The sequence below is a fragment of the Etheostoma cragini genome, chromosome 7 (genome assembly GCF_013103735.1).
Source record: "Etheostoma cragini isolate CJK2018 chromosome 7, CSU_Ecrag_1.0, whole genome shotgun sequence".
NCBI classification, from domain to species: Eukaryota; Metazoa; Chordata; class Actinopteri; order Perciformes; family Percidae; genus Etheostoma; species Etheostoma cragini.
Genome location: NC_048413.1, coordinates 8,189,216 through 8,203,537, shown reverse-complemented (window position 1 = coordinate 8,203,537; position 14,322 = coordinate 8,189,216). Strand labels below are relative to the sequence as shown.

Here is a 14,322-nt window from a genome sequence, read left to right as displayed (position 1 = left end):
GGGCAGCTGCAGACAGTACCAAAAAAAAAGAGTGTATAGTGATATTGTGACAATCCAGAATTAACTGTGACTGCAAGCTCTATATTGTTTCTGACGAAGACGGTGCCATGTTTGTGTCAATCCTGGGCTCTTTGATATCACTGTGGCATGGTGTTGATCCTAGATGGATAAGGAGCAAGGCTACCTCTAGACCCTTAAGAATCCTAATGTTTTTATAAAGGGGAATTGCATTGAGTGCCAATCAGCCTAAATATAAGCACCCAGGGTATGCGCAGCTCTGTGATCGGTCAGCTATTAAGTGTTACAAATGTAGCTGTACCCAGGGAGACTACACATGGCAACAATCAGAGTGCCGGAGTCTGAGTGTTTAAAGCCCACATCTTATTTGTCAGTGAGGAGAATTAATCAAGCTTAAAGCCTTTGGAGCTGTGAGTAATGAGGATGGAAATGGGCCACCAGGACTATGTGATCAGGATTTGGAATGCAATTCACGGCAGGGTAGTACCCCATCTCAAAAGAGATGGACGCCATTTTTTTCCTCTTCATTTGTGTGGTTCTGTTGGTGACACCAGATAATCTCTGGTCTCATCCTATCAAAAATAGCCTTTCATTACTGAGCAAAGATGTCTGTGCTGAGTCCAAAATTCAAAAACCCAGACTACATAGTAGACGCTTCCCCCCATCGCCTTTCTTAATATAAACATTGCATATGGCAATTCCTCTCTTATGGAGTTGGCAATACAATACATTAGAGCGTCAAACGCACAGCACCTTCATTTCTTTCTTCTACACATTTTGCCTTGAGTTCACTGTGAATTATAGCCATCAGTGGTCTATCAGCGTTGCAGTGGGCACGTGAGAGGCACCTGATGTATCAATGCAATTAAAGCTCTTTGAGTAGACATGCTCTAAAGCAATGAAGAATGGGTGGCAGCATGTATGTAGTATAAAATATGATGAACCTGCAGGGCGCTGTAATAACCTCTGATTTTTGCAACAGTGGGGAAACACTCTGATTGGAGAGCTCTGGGAGACTATGTAAAAGGAGCTACACCATCAATAAAACATCAATAAAAAATAGGTTATAAATGTCAAATCTCAAGGGGGTAAGCCAGCCTCGACAAAGTGTATCTCCTATGGCGCCATTTTGATGATACCTAGCACTCACCCGCCATTGGCATTCCATTGACTACCGTTCCTTTTGATGTTTCTTTGAAAGCGAGTGACTTTACATCTGAAGCATTAGTAACCCCCCCCACCCCCATCGTTTACGCTACGCTCTGTCTCTGCAAGAATTGGAATGACTGAGATTTCTCTCGGCAGAGCCACCAGAGGACTTTCAGACAGGTTGCTCACGTCACATCTAGGTTGTCAAGCTCAGCTGGAGGCTGCGCAGTAACGCTCAGCACTCACCTGAAAAGTGCTTCTGATAGACTTCACTGGTCTCTGTTAGAAACAACCGTGTCCCATTGTCCATTTCTCATACTGTCTATGGATACCACTGATTCCGTTCCAGACTTTAAATGTTATTTTAACCGCATCTGTCCATGCCATCATTTTGCCTTAATTCATTTGTAAAGTTTCACACCAGCTGGAAGAAAAATAAATTAAATAAAAATAAATAAACAAAATACACCCATTATACTATTTATATTATTATCGTATAGAATATAGTATAGTATATCTATACTATTATCTTATAGAACCTTCATTTTTAAGGTGTTTGATGGCCTGTGGAACCAAGGAGAGCTTGGATCTGTTTTTGTAAACATAGGAGCACAGTATGGTCGTCCTGAGGGTAGCAGTTCAAATGAGGAGGAAAGGGGGTGCTTCTGATTACCCACAATGATATTTGCCTTTCTTAGTTTTCTGTTTTTGTATATACACTTTCCATACTTCGGAATGGAATACCCGATAGTTTGCTGGAAGTTGTACTTTTTTTGTGCTTCAGTGGCGATTAATGATTAAATCAAACAACCAGAAAGCAAATCAAGCCATTTAAACTAGAAAAAGACAGTTGTCAGACCATCAATGCAGACAACTAAATCTCAGGACAAAATGGCAGTAAAGATAAATAATTGCACAAAAGTAATTCTACCAAAACCTTTACTCATTGGACTCATTACTCATTATTTTATTGATTGGATGAACTATAATTTGCCTAAATATGATTATTTTGTATTTCTGTCTGTCTGATTGATGCTTGTGTTAAGAAATAAATCAGACGTTACTCAACAGTTACTCACTACTTGAGTAGTTTTTTCATCAAGTACTTTTTTACTCTTACTCAAGTAATTATTTGAATGACTACTTTTACTTTTACTTGAGTCAAATTATTCTGAAGTAACAGTACTTTTACTTGAGTACAATTGTTGGCTACTCTACCCACCTCTGCCTGTGAAACAGGGATGCTCTGAAAACACCCCTATTAGCAATTAGTGCTTTCCACCCATAAACCGTAACGGTCTATGCTTCCACTGGATGAAATAACACGGCAAAATAAATAAACCAATCAGAATTTTTGTCGAGCCAGAACGTATCGACCAATAATTTGACTAGTCGACTGGGAGATTACAGCCCTACCCACATGTATTAAAAGATTTTTACTATATGTTGCGGTTTTCAGAATATAAAATCGAATAAGTCAGCATTAATTAAAGCAAATAGGATATTTTAAAGGCCGATTAAAAACAATGCTGGATGCTTAATTGCATGAACATGTGCTTAAGAAGACAGAAAGTGATGAAAGTGCATGTTGCCCCACACTCAAAATAAAAGGCATGCCTTCCTTTGATTAATATGAATTAACTCTTTTTTTTAGCACCCAGCTTTCATTGTCAAGCCCTTCATTCTTCACTGATGACGTACTTACATTTTTGAGTTGTAAACATGTCCTAATGTGGGCATTTTGGTAAACGATAATTTTGTTCATGTATCTGGTGTATGTGCGTTTGAATGTGACCACACAAAACACTGCAAACAATTGCAAGGACATGAAAAAAATGATTTATGCTGTAGCTATGGCTTCTTCTCCAAATTGTTAAATTGCAAAAAATATTTGAACAAATATTTGCCTACGTTTACTGCATAACATTTCTCCATCTTATCATTTTGAATTACCAATACTCAAAAAGACTGTTAGTGTATTTGGATAGGCTATTTCTGATCATTTAGAGGTTAGGACGTACTGCGAGTTTACCTAGTGAAGCCCAATTAAGAATGTCTTCACTCCTTGTTGAAGAGTGAGTGACAAGGCCTCAGCTGATGCACTGTTGAGGTTTCCCCCAGAAGAGCAATCTAATGCTACGGAGAGGTGGGCCAGGCTGTCTAGTTAGCACCTCGGCGGCTCTCTATGGTTCTCCATGACTGGAATGAAAGCTATGCAGCATGACATTTCATCAATATAAGGAGGGTAGACTGAGGGGGGTTTAATTCCTAATCCAGCTGGTTTATGTGGGCTCAGGCCAACTCAAGAGCCTATTCAGATGCATTAGAGGTACTGGACATGGAAGGACGAGCATGACAGGACATTGGCACAATTTGGACTTTGTCAGACATCCAAAGTGTCAAAAGTCTGTATTTCTATTTATTATTCGATCCACAAGCAGCTTCCATGATGTGTCATATCGCTGAAGCAGAATTGTTTGAACTGTCACATGTTTTCCTTAAAATCACATATCTGTTAAGAAACCAGACACTTTAAAAATGTTTAAATAACCCTCAACTTCCTAATAGACATTTTAAATAACACTCACACTAGAAAATGTGACTAACAATTTAAAACCTATAAAAACTAAATTGTTGAAAGGTTGGCACCAGAGGTAATACTGTGTTGTTAGCTAAATTCAAAAGGTTTTATCCTCTGTAAAAAAAAAAGAAGCTATTTTAGGAAAAATCTAATTGTCAGGTTAAGCTCTGCTTTCATTAACCTTAGCTGTTGGGATAGGCTATGCTTTGAGCTGAATGCTAATATTAGCATGCTACCATGTTTATAGTGTAATGTTAGCATGGTGACATGCTCACATTTAGCATAGTGGTATATTCTTATGTTTCACGAGTTAGCATGCTAACACTAGTAGACTGTGTGAGCGTTAATCCTAAAGTTTTTTAAGAGTAGGCTTGAGACTTTCCTTTTTGATAATGCTTATAGTTAGGGCGTAGAATCAAATATTGTAAGGGAGTGAGGAGTCGCAGCGTCCCCCTAACCCGTCCCACCTGCTTCTTGCATAGTTGTCAGATTTATCTATCATATAATCAAGAATATAATAAAACTAAAAGGAGACTTGGCATACAGCCCGATCCGGTTGGGGAGAGTTCTAGCCTGACCAGGCTCCTCTCTTTACCCTGTCTCTATTGGTTATGCTTTGATAATGCTTATAGTTAGGGCATAGAATTGAATATTGTAAGGGAGTGAGGAGTCGCAGCGTCCGCCTAACCCGGCCCACTTGCTTCTCGTCATAGTTGTCAGATTTATCTATCATATAATCAAGAATATAATAAAACTAAAGAGAGACTTGGCATACAGCCCGATCCGGTTGGGGAGAGTTCTAGCCTGACCAGGCTCCTCTCTTTACCCTGTCTCTCTTGGTTTTGCTGTAATAGTTTTAGACAGCTGGGGACTTCTTTTGATTCACTGAGCTCCTCTCTCCTCCATCTTTCTATCTTTTCATTTATGTGCATCCATGTCTCAGAAATGATCGTTACTAACCTAGCTCTGGGGAGTCATTCCTCGGAGTCCCTATGTTCTTTTTTCCCCAGCATGTTCCCTCGGATCACGGAGGCTCCAAAGTCATGGTAGCAGCTGTCGCCATGGTCCCGCTACATGTTCTGTGATAACATGTTCATCTGCTACACTCTGTGCCAAGCTACGTCCTGCTGTGCCTTGTAATGCCGCACAGTGCCCTGCTATGCCATGAACTACTACAAAGAACTGCTACAAACTACAATTTTTTCTATTTTTATTTCCACTCTTTATTTTTACCCCAACCGGCCCGTCAGACACTGCCTACCAAGAGCCTGGGTCTGACGGAGGTTTCTGCCTAAAAGGACGTTTTTCCTCGCCACTGTCGCACTGTTGCACTTGCTCTGGAGGAGACTACTAGAACTGTTGGATCCTTGTAAATTCTGGACTGTGGTCTATCTGTAAAGTGTCTTGAGATAACGCTTGTTATGAATTGATACTATAAATAAAATTGAATTGAAATTGAATTGAATTAAAGTACAGATAAACAGTGGGAATTGTCTGTTGGAGGAGCTAAATGAAAAGTCAGGGATCACCAAAGTCATTACAAGTCAGTGTCCGGGTAGCGTGGTAACAATCTGTTTAGTGGTTGCCCCTCTGGACCAAAGTGGTGGACCAAGACACTGTGCATTGACATTTCTAGAGCCATGCTGCTAATGTGGCAAAAAAACAAACAGGTTTCCATGGAGAGAAACATAACAGGAATTAAATATAGTTACCTTCCATAAGGAAATTAGATCAGCAACTGCAAAAACAAAGTGTGTTAAAGTCAACCATTGATGTTTCTCACCTGCTGGAGTGTCATCTGTTTAATGTCAACATTGTCTTATGCATTATACATGGTGCACATTACACATTTTAAAAGGAAGAACATATATTGGAATTGTTACGTGATGACTGTGAATAGACAATCTGGTACATGACCTTGGCACAATTAATGTCTTGTTCTTCCTTTGACTTTCCCTTTCGGAAGTACCATCAAAGTCATGATGAGAAGAGCTTACACAACATAAATGCCATGACCTTGATAATGTTATATAACAAGTATGCAGGAGACAAGAGGATAAGTTGACAAAAGTGGTGTTCAACTCAGGATCAAACTGTTTTCTTTCAACATCATACTCTTTTAAACTCAATGGAGGTGGAATTGCTTCACAGTCCAAACAAATAACAATGTCTGTCTGTGCCACATTACCTGCTAACCAGCACCAACCAATGACACCATTAAATTTCCATAGTTTAAGCAGCTTGTAATGCTGCATGTTTCCATCACAGTCTAGGACGACAGCTTAGACCTTAAGGTATCTCTTAAAGTCAGTTACCTGTACTTTCAGCGTTTAACACTTTATTAAAAAAAGGCAACTTAATACACTACTAACCCTTTGCCAGTTAAATATGAATACTATAGGTAATGTGGTATTTGTTAGATAGCAGAATGTAGATACCACAACAACAACAATTAACTCACCCATAATTTCCTGTAATGTGAAAGATGAGTGCTCTGTCATCAGTAATTACCTCAGTAAGGATAAACTTCACCACTAACTTGTCATTGGTAGCCATTCCCTTTTTCCTTGGACTATTCCTCCCTCCTTACCTAATGCAGTGCCCCCACCAACACCCACCCTGCTCCCCCTTAATAATAGCCCACCAGCTTAGAGCATCCATCTGCCTAAACAGAAGAAGCCTCTCCATGACAGTTACTCTCTAGGCACAAGCTTGCAGGCAGCAAAATCAAACGTGTTTTCCCAAAGAATTTAATATCCAGTAAACCCCAGGATCTAGCAAGATTATACCATCTATAAACTAGTCTCAGTGGGAGTGAGGACAGAGCTGTAGACAGGTAAACCACTCTTCATCTCTGTTTTGTTTGTTTGTGTGTGCATCCTGACCACGGGTCAGCCTGACATCCAGGTGGATTACAGTTTATGAAAGGACCGCAGTAGAACTGGGGAGGGTTACAGGACGCTCTTGTGAGAAATCAGAGGTGTCTATTTAGAGGAAGAGCGGATCAAAGATTTGTTGGTCTATATTGTCGGCATGGTTGTGTTTAAAAGACTGATTCTTCTATCCTTTACGGAAGCTGGTTTGTTACTAGATTCAGTTATTATTGTAACTTTAAATGTTAAGAAACAGATAAAGAAAATATTCAGCTGTAGTAATATAAAAAATGACTCCTGACTCACCCCTAATTGCTCTCTTTTTGTCAAGTTATTGTTTTATGTATCATCGGTGTACTTTTCCCCTTGTTTACGTTAATGGTTTAAGAGCATCTAGTTCTGAGCATTTTACTTCTGGGAATGAAGCTCTCTGAGCAGCAATATTCTACTGCCAGGCTTGATGTAACCACATGACGGTATTACAGGGTCACAGCTAACTTTAGCTTGGGAGCTGTGCACCATCAGTGTTTGTCCTGCACTCAATGTGACTCAGCCTCTCAATGACCACCGTATTAATGTTTGTAAGCCCTCAGATCACTCCTGAATAGAATATGTATAATCTTTCCTGTCAAAAGAACCTTTTACTTAATACTTGGAACATAATGTGTAACTGGTATCATCCCCTTATGAACACATTCATAAAGACATCCAATTATAAGTTCAGAGAACCCAAAAAATGTCAGCAAAGTATTTAGCTTGAACTTTTGAACTACAATAGCTGGGTGAATAAACATTAGTTTTGTACCCCTATTTGCACATATAGTCCCAATGTATGAAATGCCCACAGGAACTAAAAAGCTTTGAGTCATAATGAACCTACTTGGATGACCTCGCTACACATGTTAGCCTCAATGCACGGGTAGTTTCATATTAGTAAGACAACCTATAACACAAGCAGGTAGAGTTAGATCTGACTGTGGCAATATTTTCATCTTAATTAAGTAATTCGTTGTTTACAAGGTATTTGTTGTAGTCACACAAAAAACTGAAGGCAACACATAAAGCTCAGTGTACTATGTTAATGAATAACTTTCACTGATCTACTTACATAAAATTGTTAATTTTCTACAGCAAGTCGTAGGGCTACCTTTAAATTTGAGAACAGGGCGATATGCTAATACATAGGCTGTGTCTCATTCGGCATTTACATAAATATTTGTTTATACTACTATGGACCAACAGTTAACATAAGCTATGTTTCCATCCACACGTATTTATCTGAATTAAGTGATATTGAATGAAAAATGCCTTTTGGAAACAGTAAAATTCAAAGGAATTTTATGAACATCGACTCAGAGGAAATATGTTCGGTCTCATCTGATTTTATCTTGATCGATATACGGCTTATGCGATAGATGCTAATGAAAAAGTTATTTGCCAAATAAAAAAAGGATTGTGATTAAGTTTCAGGTCATTTGGTTGCAACCCGCCACAAAATGAAGAAGTTTTAGTTAATTTCCGCCCAGTATTTCTACTCTGTTTGCACATATCAACAAAGACAGATGTAAGTGGACGGAGGAGGAGACGAGAGACTTTTTGAATTTTATTCATCAGGAACCCGCAAAGGAAATGTCCAACAAAGGTTAGGACAAGCCGTGGGACGTCCACCGGAGTAAATGGAAGGCGCTCAAAAAGAAATTGTCTCTTAGGGAAAATGAAAGGCAAGTTGCATCTGCATCATCATAGCGATGTGTTGATAGCATTGTCGTTTTCTTATTATAGCTTGATATGTCTCTATCAGCTGACACATAAGCACTACAACTTGTCCAATATTGATTATTTGTTTGTAGACGGCGCGATCAAATTTGTGTAGAAAAACTTTGTTTGCAAATTTTTGCTCGAGTGTTGTGCGATTCAGTGGAAAAATGCATGGAAACACCTAAAAAGGTTAAAATCTATTTGATACACCAATTTGATCGCAAAACATGTGACATAACATACAGTTTTTTTTATTCGCTTTAAATCCGTTGGATGGAAACAAACTTTCACCAGCTTTATTCGCAAAAGGTTTTTATACCAAACTTCAGATAATTCAAGTGATAAGTGGATGGAAACGTAGCTATAGATATATATATATAAATAATCAGACATACATTTAAATGGCCTCTATAAGTAATTCAGAAATAGATTGCACGTAAGGGGGGGTGTAGCTTCCACTTAACTACTACAAACTATTTTTTGGGACTGTTATGCCACTCTTCATTTTAACCCCAACCGGTCGTCAGACACCGCCTACCAAGAGCCTGGGTCTGTCCCAGGTTTCCTCCCAAAAGGAAGTTTTTCCCTCGCCACAGTCGCACTGTTGCTTGCTCTGGAGGAAACTACTAGAACTGTTGAGACCTTGTAAATTCTGGAGTGTGGTCTAGACCTCCTCTATCTGTAAAGTGTCTTGAGATAACTCCTGTTATGAACTGATACTATAAATAAAATTGAATTGAAATTAAGGGGTTCTATCTTGCACAGCGCAAAGCCTGACGCAAGTGTCTTTGCTAGTTTAAGACAGACGCAGTGGTCAATTACCCGTCCAGCGCCCGCGACTAGGATTAGCGTGTGTCTGACAGGGTGGAGGGTGTGGCATCACAATGGTGGTCGTGATGTCGGCCATTGGCACAACCCTACTAGAGATCATACTTTATAATGCAAAGTAACACTGATGTCTGGACCAATGTCACTGGTACTAATGGTTATGTTCAAATTCTATTTGCAGGTCAAACGTTTGACAAAATGTGGAAAAGGACGAAGAACACAGGTCCCAGTACCAACAGACGATGTAAAGTAGAGAAATTCTTCCTTTCTTTACTTTTCCTGTTAACCCTCCTGTTGTCCTCGGGTCAAAGTGACCCATTTTCCTATAATCAATGTGCTTTTTGACTACCCAAAATAACCCACACAATGCTCTTTGGCAAGTACAAATCTCTACTTTCATTAATTGTTCTTATTTGATTTTATAGCATTTGAAAAACAAATTGTGGTTTTGAAATAGCATTGAGTAAAAGTTGACATATTCCAGTCTGTGATTATTATTATTAACATACATTTCTTTAATTTTAGTGAAAATAATTCCTAATTTCTGCATTTCTACCTCAAACTGTAGGTACAATTTCCTAAAAAGTTTAGGTTTATTGACCATAAAATTCCAAAAATAACTGTAAAACTAAAGTTAATAAGTTAGTCTTATGTAGTGCTGAAAACATCAAAAAGTGACAAATATTAAAAAACATAAGAAAAAGTACCATTGTATCAAAAGTAACATTGATAAAAAGTGTCAACAAAAGTGTTGATTTTCAAATTTTGACAGGAAGGCAGCACACGGGTTAATTGGCTTAAGAAACAATGAATGGGCCGATATGCATTTTTGGCCATTTCTTTGCGGTTTTCTCGCATTTTGCTCGCAAGTTTCTCCATAGATCTTCCCCTACAGCTTAGGAATAGATATTTGGCAACTCCTATGTTTACTAGAGTTTGACTCCTCGCTCGGTCAGTCTGCCGTTTCCTCTTTCCTTGTTCCTTCAATAATGCTGTCCTAAGTTTTTGTTTCTTTTGAGTCGGCCTGGCCATGACAATAATGTGGAAAAACTCTGCAAAACTCCAGCACTATCTTGTTAGCCGGTTTATGAATGGGCAGTGCCGTTAGCAATTTCATCACAAGACCTGCGGTCAAGCGATACTTTCTGATGCTGAGTCCGGCGACTCCCGGCCAAAAGTTGCAAGGATGTTTTGTTCGCTCACAGGCACTATGGGGAAGCGAGACGACCACCATTCAACTAGAAAAAAAGTCATATAACCATTCTAATGACTCCAAAGCTGTTCAGTTAAGGTAGATTAAGCTAAAAAAAAACTGCATAGTTCCCCTTTAAGTTGTCTGATGTCCATCTATTGCAAACATGAAGTGGTGCCAAAGCAGACTGAAAAACTTTATTAGTTTAATATTAAAATAATAAAGCAATAGAGGTATAAGCATTAATTCAATTAAATAACACTTTACTGTAGGATCTATATTGTTTTTCTGAAATATATACACGTGAATAGTTGGAATAAAAAACAACATTGACAACAGTGTTTCATAACCCTATTTGGTGGTGATCATCTGTAATGAAAGCCTACATTAGTCTTTGATGTGAGCAAACCAATTTAACTACTGTCTCATATAAAGTGAACTATGGGGGAGTTCATTCATAACCAATAGTGGCAGAAAATGAGCTGCCACTAATCCTTCCAAAACATAACATATTGCTGAGTCAATAACCAATTTAGAGAGTAGACAAGCACACCATGTCACATTGACAGATTGTTACATCAAGACAGTGGCTTTAAAACACTTTGTAACGTGAAATGGTTTTTCTATCAGCAAACTGAGTAATGGCCAGGCTTCAACACTACGTCATAGGATAACTGGACAGATATTACAGTATTTGAAATGGACAATTAAAGTCTGGTCCTTTTACATTTATTGTTAATAGCCATTGATTGCCTGACTACTACCTTATAATATTTCATATACGTATAATTATAAAAAGGTATTATACAAAAAGGTTTTCTTTTCAGTTATTTTAATGTTCCCACAATATCTGTAAAGGGCATGAAAACATTCCCTACAGCCACTACTGTTAACTCCATTACCTTATTAAATCCATGAGAACTATTCAAGTTGGAGTTTGCCCCGTTGACAGATACTTCAAAAGCCAATTGACTAAAGGTCTTGTCTCTCAGGCTTCAGTGATAAACTGAGGATGGGAAGAAAACATCCCTGGATTAAGGTTGCCTGCCTGCTGCCCTTCAATATGGCCCTTTCAGTGCTTCAGTTTATTCAGGCCTCTGTGAGCTTCCCTTTTACACATTACGCCCGACTGAGTAACTTCCAGCCTCTCCGCCCACTGTTTATTTCAGTCTCTCCCTTAATCATTTCTGTCTCTCTCGCTTGCTTTTTTCTCTATCCAACTAACAATCAATTACACCTAAAAGTAAATAGGCAAATTAATGCTTCACTTGTCTTTAGCCATTCACGATTAAGCATTTTAAAAATGGCGATCTCGATTGACCGTGTTCACGATCTTTTTGAAATAACTTTGATTTTTATTTTATTTTTTTAATGACTTTGATTCTCATTTAATTTAATGAGATAACTGCATCAAAAACGCCACAACTTTCTTCTGTGAATATTAAACATAGACTGTATAAAATAGGTTTCAAAGTGCTCCCATGCACTGCAATGCTCTCCATTCTATTAATTGAGGCCTCTGTGTTTACAGGCATGTGGTGATGTGCAATGGGCTGTAGGCGCCAAATAAAAATACAAGAATCTATGTTTGTTAATGCCAATTTGTTTTGTTATGGTTCACGTGTGTAAAAAAACCTTTACACTTCGTTAGAAAACAAATCGTGGCAGAGAATCGTTATATCAATTCTAAGCTAAGCATATAGGGAAATCCCTGCAAGACATGAAGTGATAAATTATTTCTGTTGGACATGTATTGTAGGGATATATATAGAGTATTAAGTTATGACTCACAGCCATGGCATAGCATTTAGTACTTATATCTTTCTAACTGATCTGGTGTCATTTCTTTTTACCCAGGTTTCTCCCTCGTTCATCAATACATTCAGCGTTTTAATGAGGTGTCTGGCAACAAGTCAGGTGAAATAAAAGATCTTTTTAATTTCCTGGTAGACAAACGGAATGTCTGAGGTCTCCATGCGCTACAGTTCTGTTTGAATACAATACTAAGCTACATCCATTATTATGAATAATGGTATAAATATTGAATAATACATTAGGTATTATTAGATACAGTGTGAGTGAGGCTTGACCGGTCTTTGTTTAGATAACATAAAATACGTAGTTGCTACCTTTTCAAATCATTTGCCCTCCGTTACATATTGAACAGGGTGGTGGTTGTCCTATTTCAGTCCTTGTCCCAATAATCATTAATCCCTGGATTAATGTTGCTCTTCATTGACTCCTGTGTGATCCTCTTATCTTTGCACTTCCAACGCCTGATAAGAATATGTACTGCAGCAAAACAGGTAGGCAGAGGATCACAGTGTGGATTTCATGCACTGCTGTTTGAAATGCTTGAGTGAATTACAGTGTGTGTATTTATTGTAACTTTGAAATGTATTGAATATGCAGCTGAAATGATTAGTGGAGCAGTTAGACAGAATGATCATCAACAACTATTTTTAAATGTAATAATCGTCTTTATTTTTTTATTTGACAAATATGCCATTTGCTGCTTTTCTCCGTTTTCTATCAAGTGGGAAGTCTTTACATTTGATAGTCCAAGTAATTAATTAAAATAAATCAATAATGGCAGCCCTTATGGGTACATCTTAACTCTTGTGTTGTCCTTCGGGTCAAATTTGATCCGTTTTTAAAGTTTTTTACATCAGAAATATGTTTGTTTTTTAACCAAAAAGCCCAAATATAACATGTATGAATGAACGTTTGTTGTATGGAACCCATGCTACATTCTTCTACACCAGTTGAACTGAACAATTACATTCATTGAATATTGGGTGTTTTATTCAATATTTTTTCATTTGAAAAACATGTTTAAATGGTTTTGAAACAGTATCCTGACTGGACTTTGACATAAACCACTCCGGGATCCACTCAACAGCCTATTTATTCTGTTATTTGTCAAAATAATTCATAATTTCTGCCTTTTTAACTAAATAATTTGATAAAATATCATACTAGGTTAATTGACCATGAATTTAAAACAAAACCTTGAAAAAAGTGACAAAAAAACGTTTTAAAAAGTGTCAAAAGCATAAAAACTACAAAACGTTCACTTTTGACCTGGATGGACAACAAGTTCATGGTCGAAGGGAAGACAACACAAGGGCTAACATGAGCTGGTTTGTACTATGAGAATGTAGGTTACATAATGTTTAATACATAATGATGCAAGCACACTCTGAAATTGTGCTCACACTCTCTGTAGTTGTACAATCAACAAGGAGCAACCTAATATGTTTGTACATTTGTGGAAATGTAACATTACATTGTGTTTTCAATATTTTAATGGATCACCTCTGCTGTACCGCAAGTTCCAAGAGATACAGTGCAACTTCCTTCTCAATGCTATCATTTCATTTTAGCTGGCATGGGCAGATAGTTTTACAGTTACAATACACTACAATGAAGCTACTAACCTGACAACAATTGTTTGTTTGTTTTTTCAAAAAGCTATCATTTCTTTTAACAAGCACACAGAAATGAACCATCAGTGGGAGTATGTTGGACATTCCTGACATCTGCTGGTGGCAATAAAGAAATTCTGTTTAGCTCTGCCAAATGCAGTCCTCCCCCATTGGACTAAATATGTATATTAAATGCCACTGTGCCACTGTTGGTTTGTTTTGAATTGCAGATTATAAATTACTATGCTTATAATTGACCATTCTTTTGATTATTATTTTTGCTGGCTTTGTTTAGCTGTGATCCGGAGAAGATCTACGACTCCTGGAGTAATGATCACACAGTATGTGGTAGACATCCCAGAGGGAAAAAGCACCCCAGATGTCCAGAGTAAACCCACCCCAGTTACTATCAAGGAAGGTGGGTTTTATAACAGAGCACTAAAATTAATATGTATATTATGTAAATATATATATATATATATATATATATATATA

General features: G+C 37.8%; 1 protein-coding gene across 1 annotated transcript in view; it reads left to right on the top strand.

Annotated features, from left to right (window-relative positions):
• The first annotated feature begins 6,361 nt into the window (after positions 1 to 6,361).
• LOC117947915 (immunoglobulin-like and fibronectin type III domain-containing protein 1) overlaps positions 6,362 to 14,322 on the top strand; it is a 24,595-nt gene continuing 16,634 nt past the window's right edge. Inside the window, exons 1-4 of the mRNA XM_034877275.1 lie at positions 6,362 to 6,584; positions 9,389 to 9,451; positions 12,257 to 12,316; positions 14,123 to 14,245. Coding sequence (XP_034733166.1) covers positions 9,406 to 9,451; positions 12,257 to 12,316; positions 14,123 to 14,245 — 229 coding nt within the window. The 5' untranslated portion in view covers positions 6,362 to 6,584; positions 9,389 to 9,405. The remainder of the gene's footprint in view (positions 6,585 to 9,388; positions 9,452 to 12,256; positions 12,317 to 14,122; positions 14,246 to 14,322) is intronic.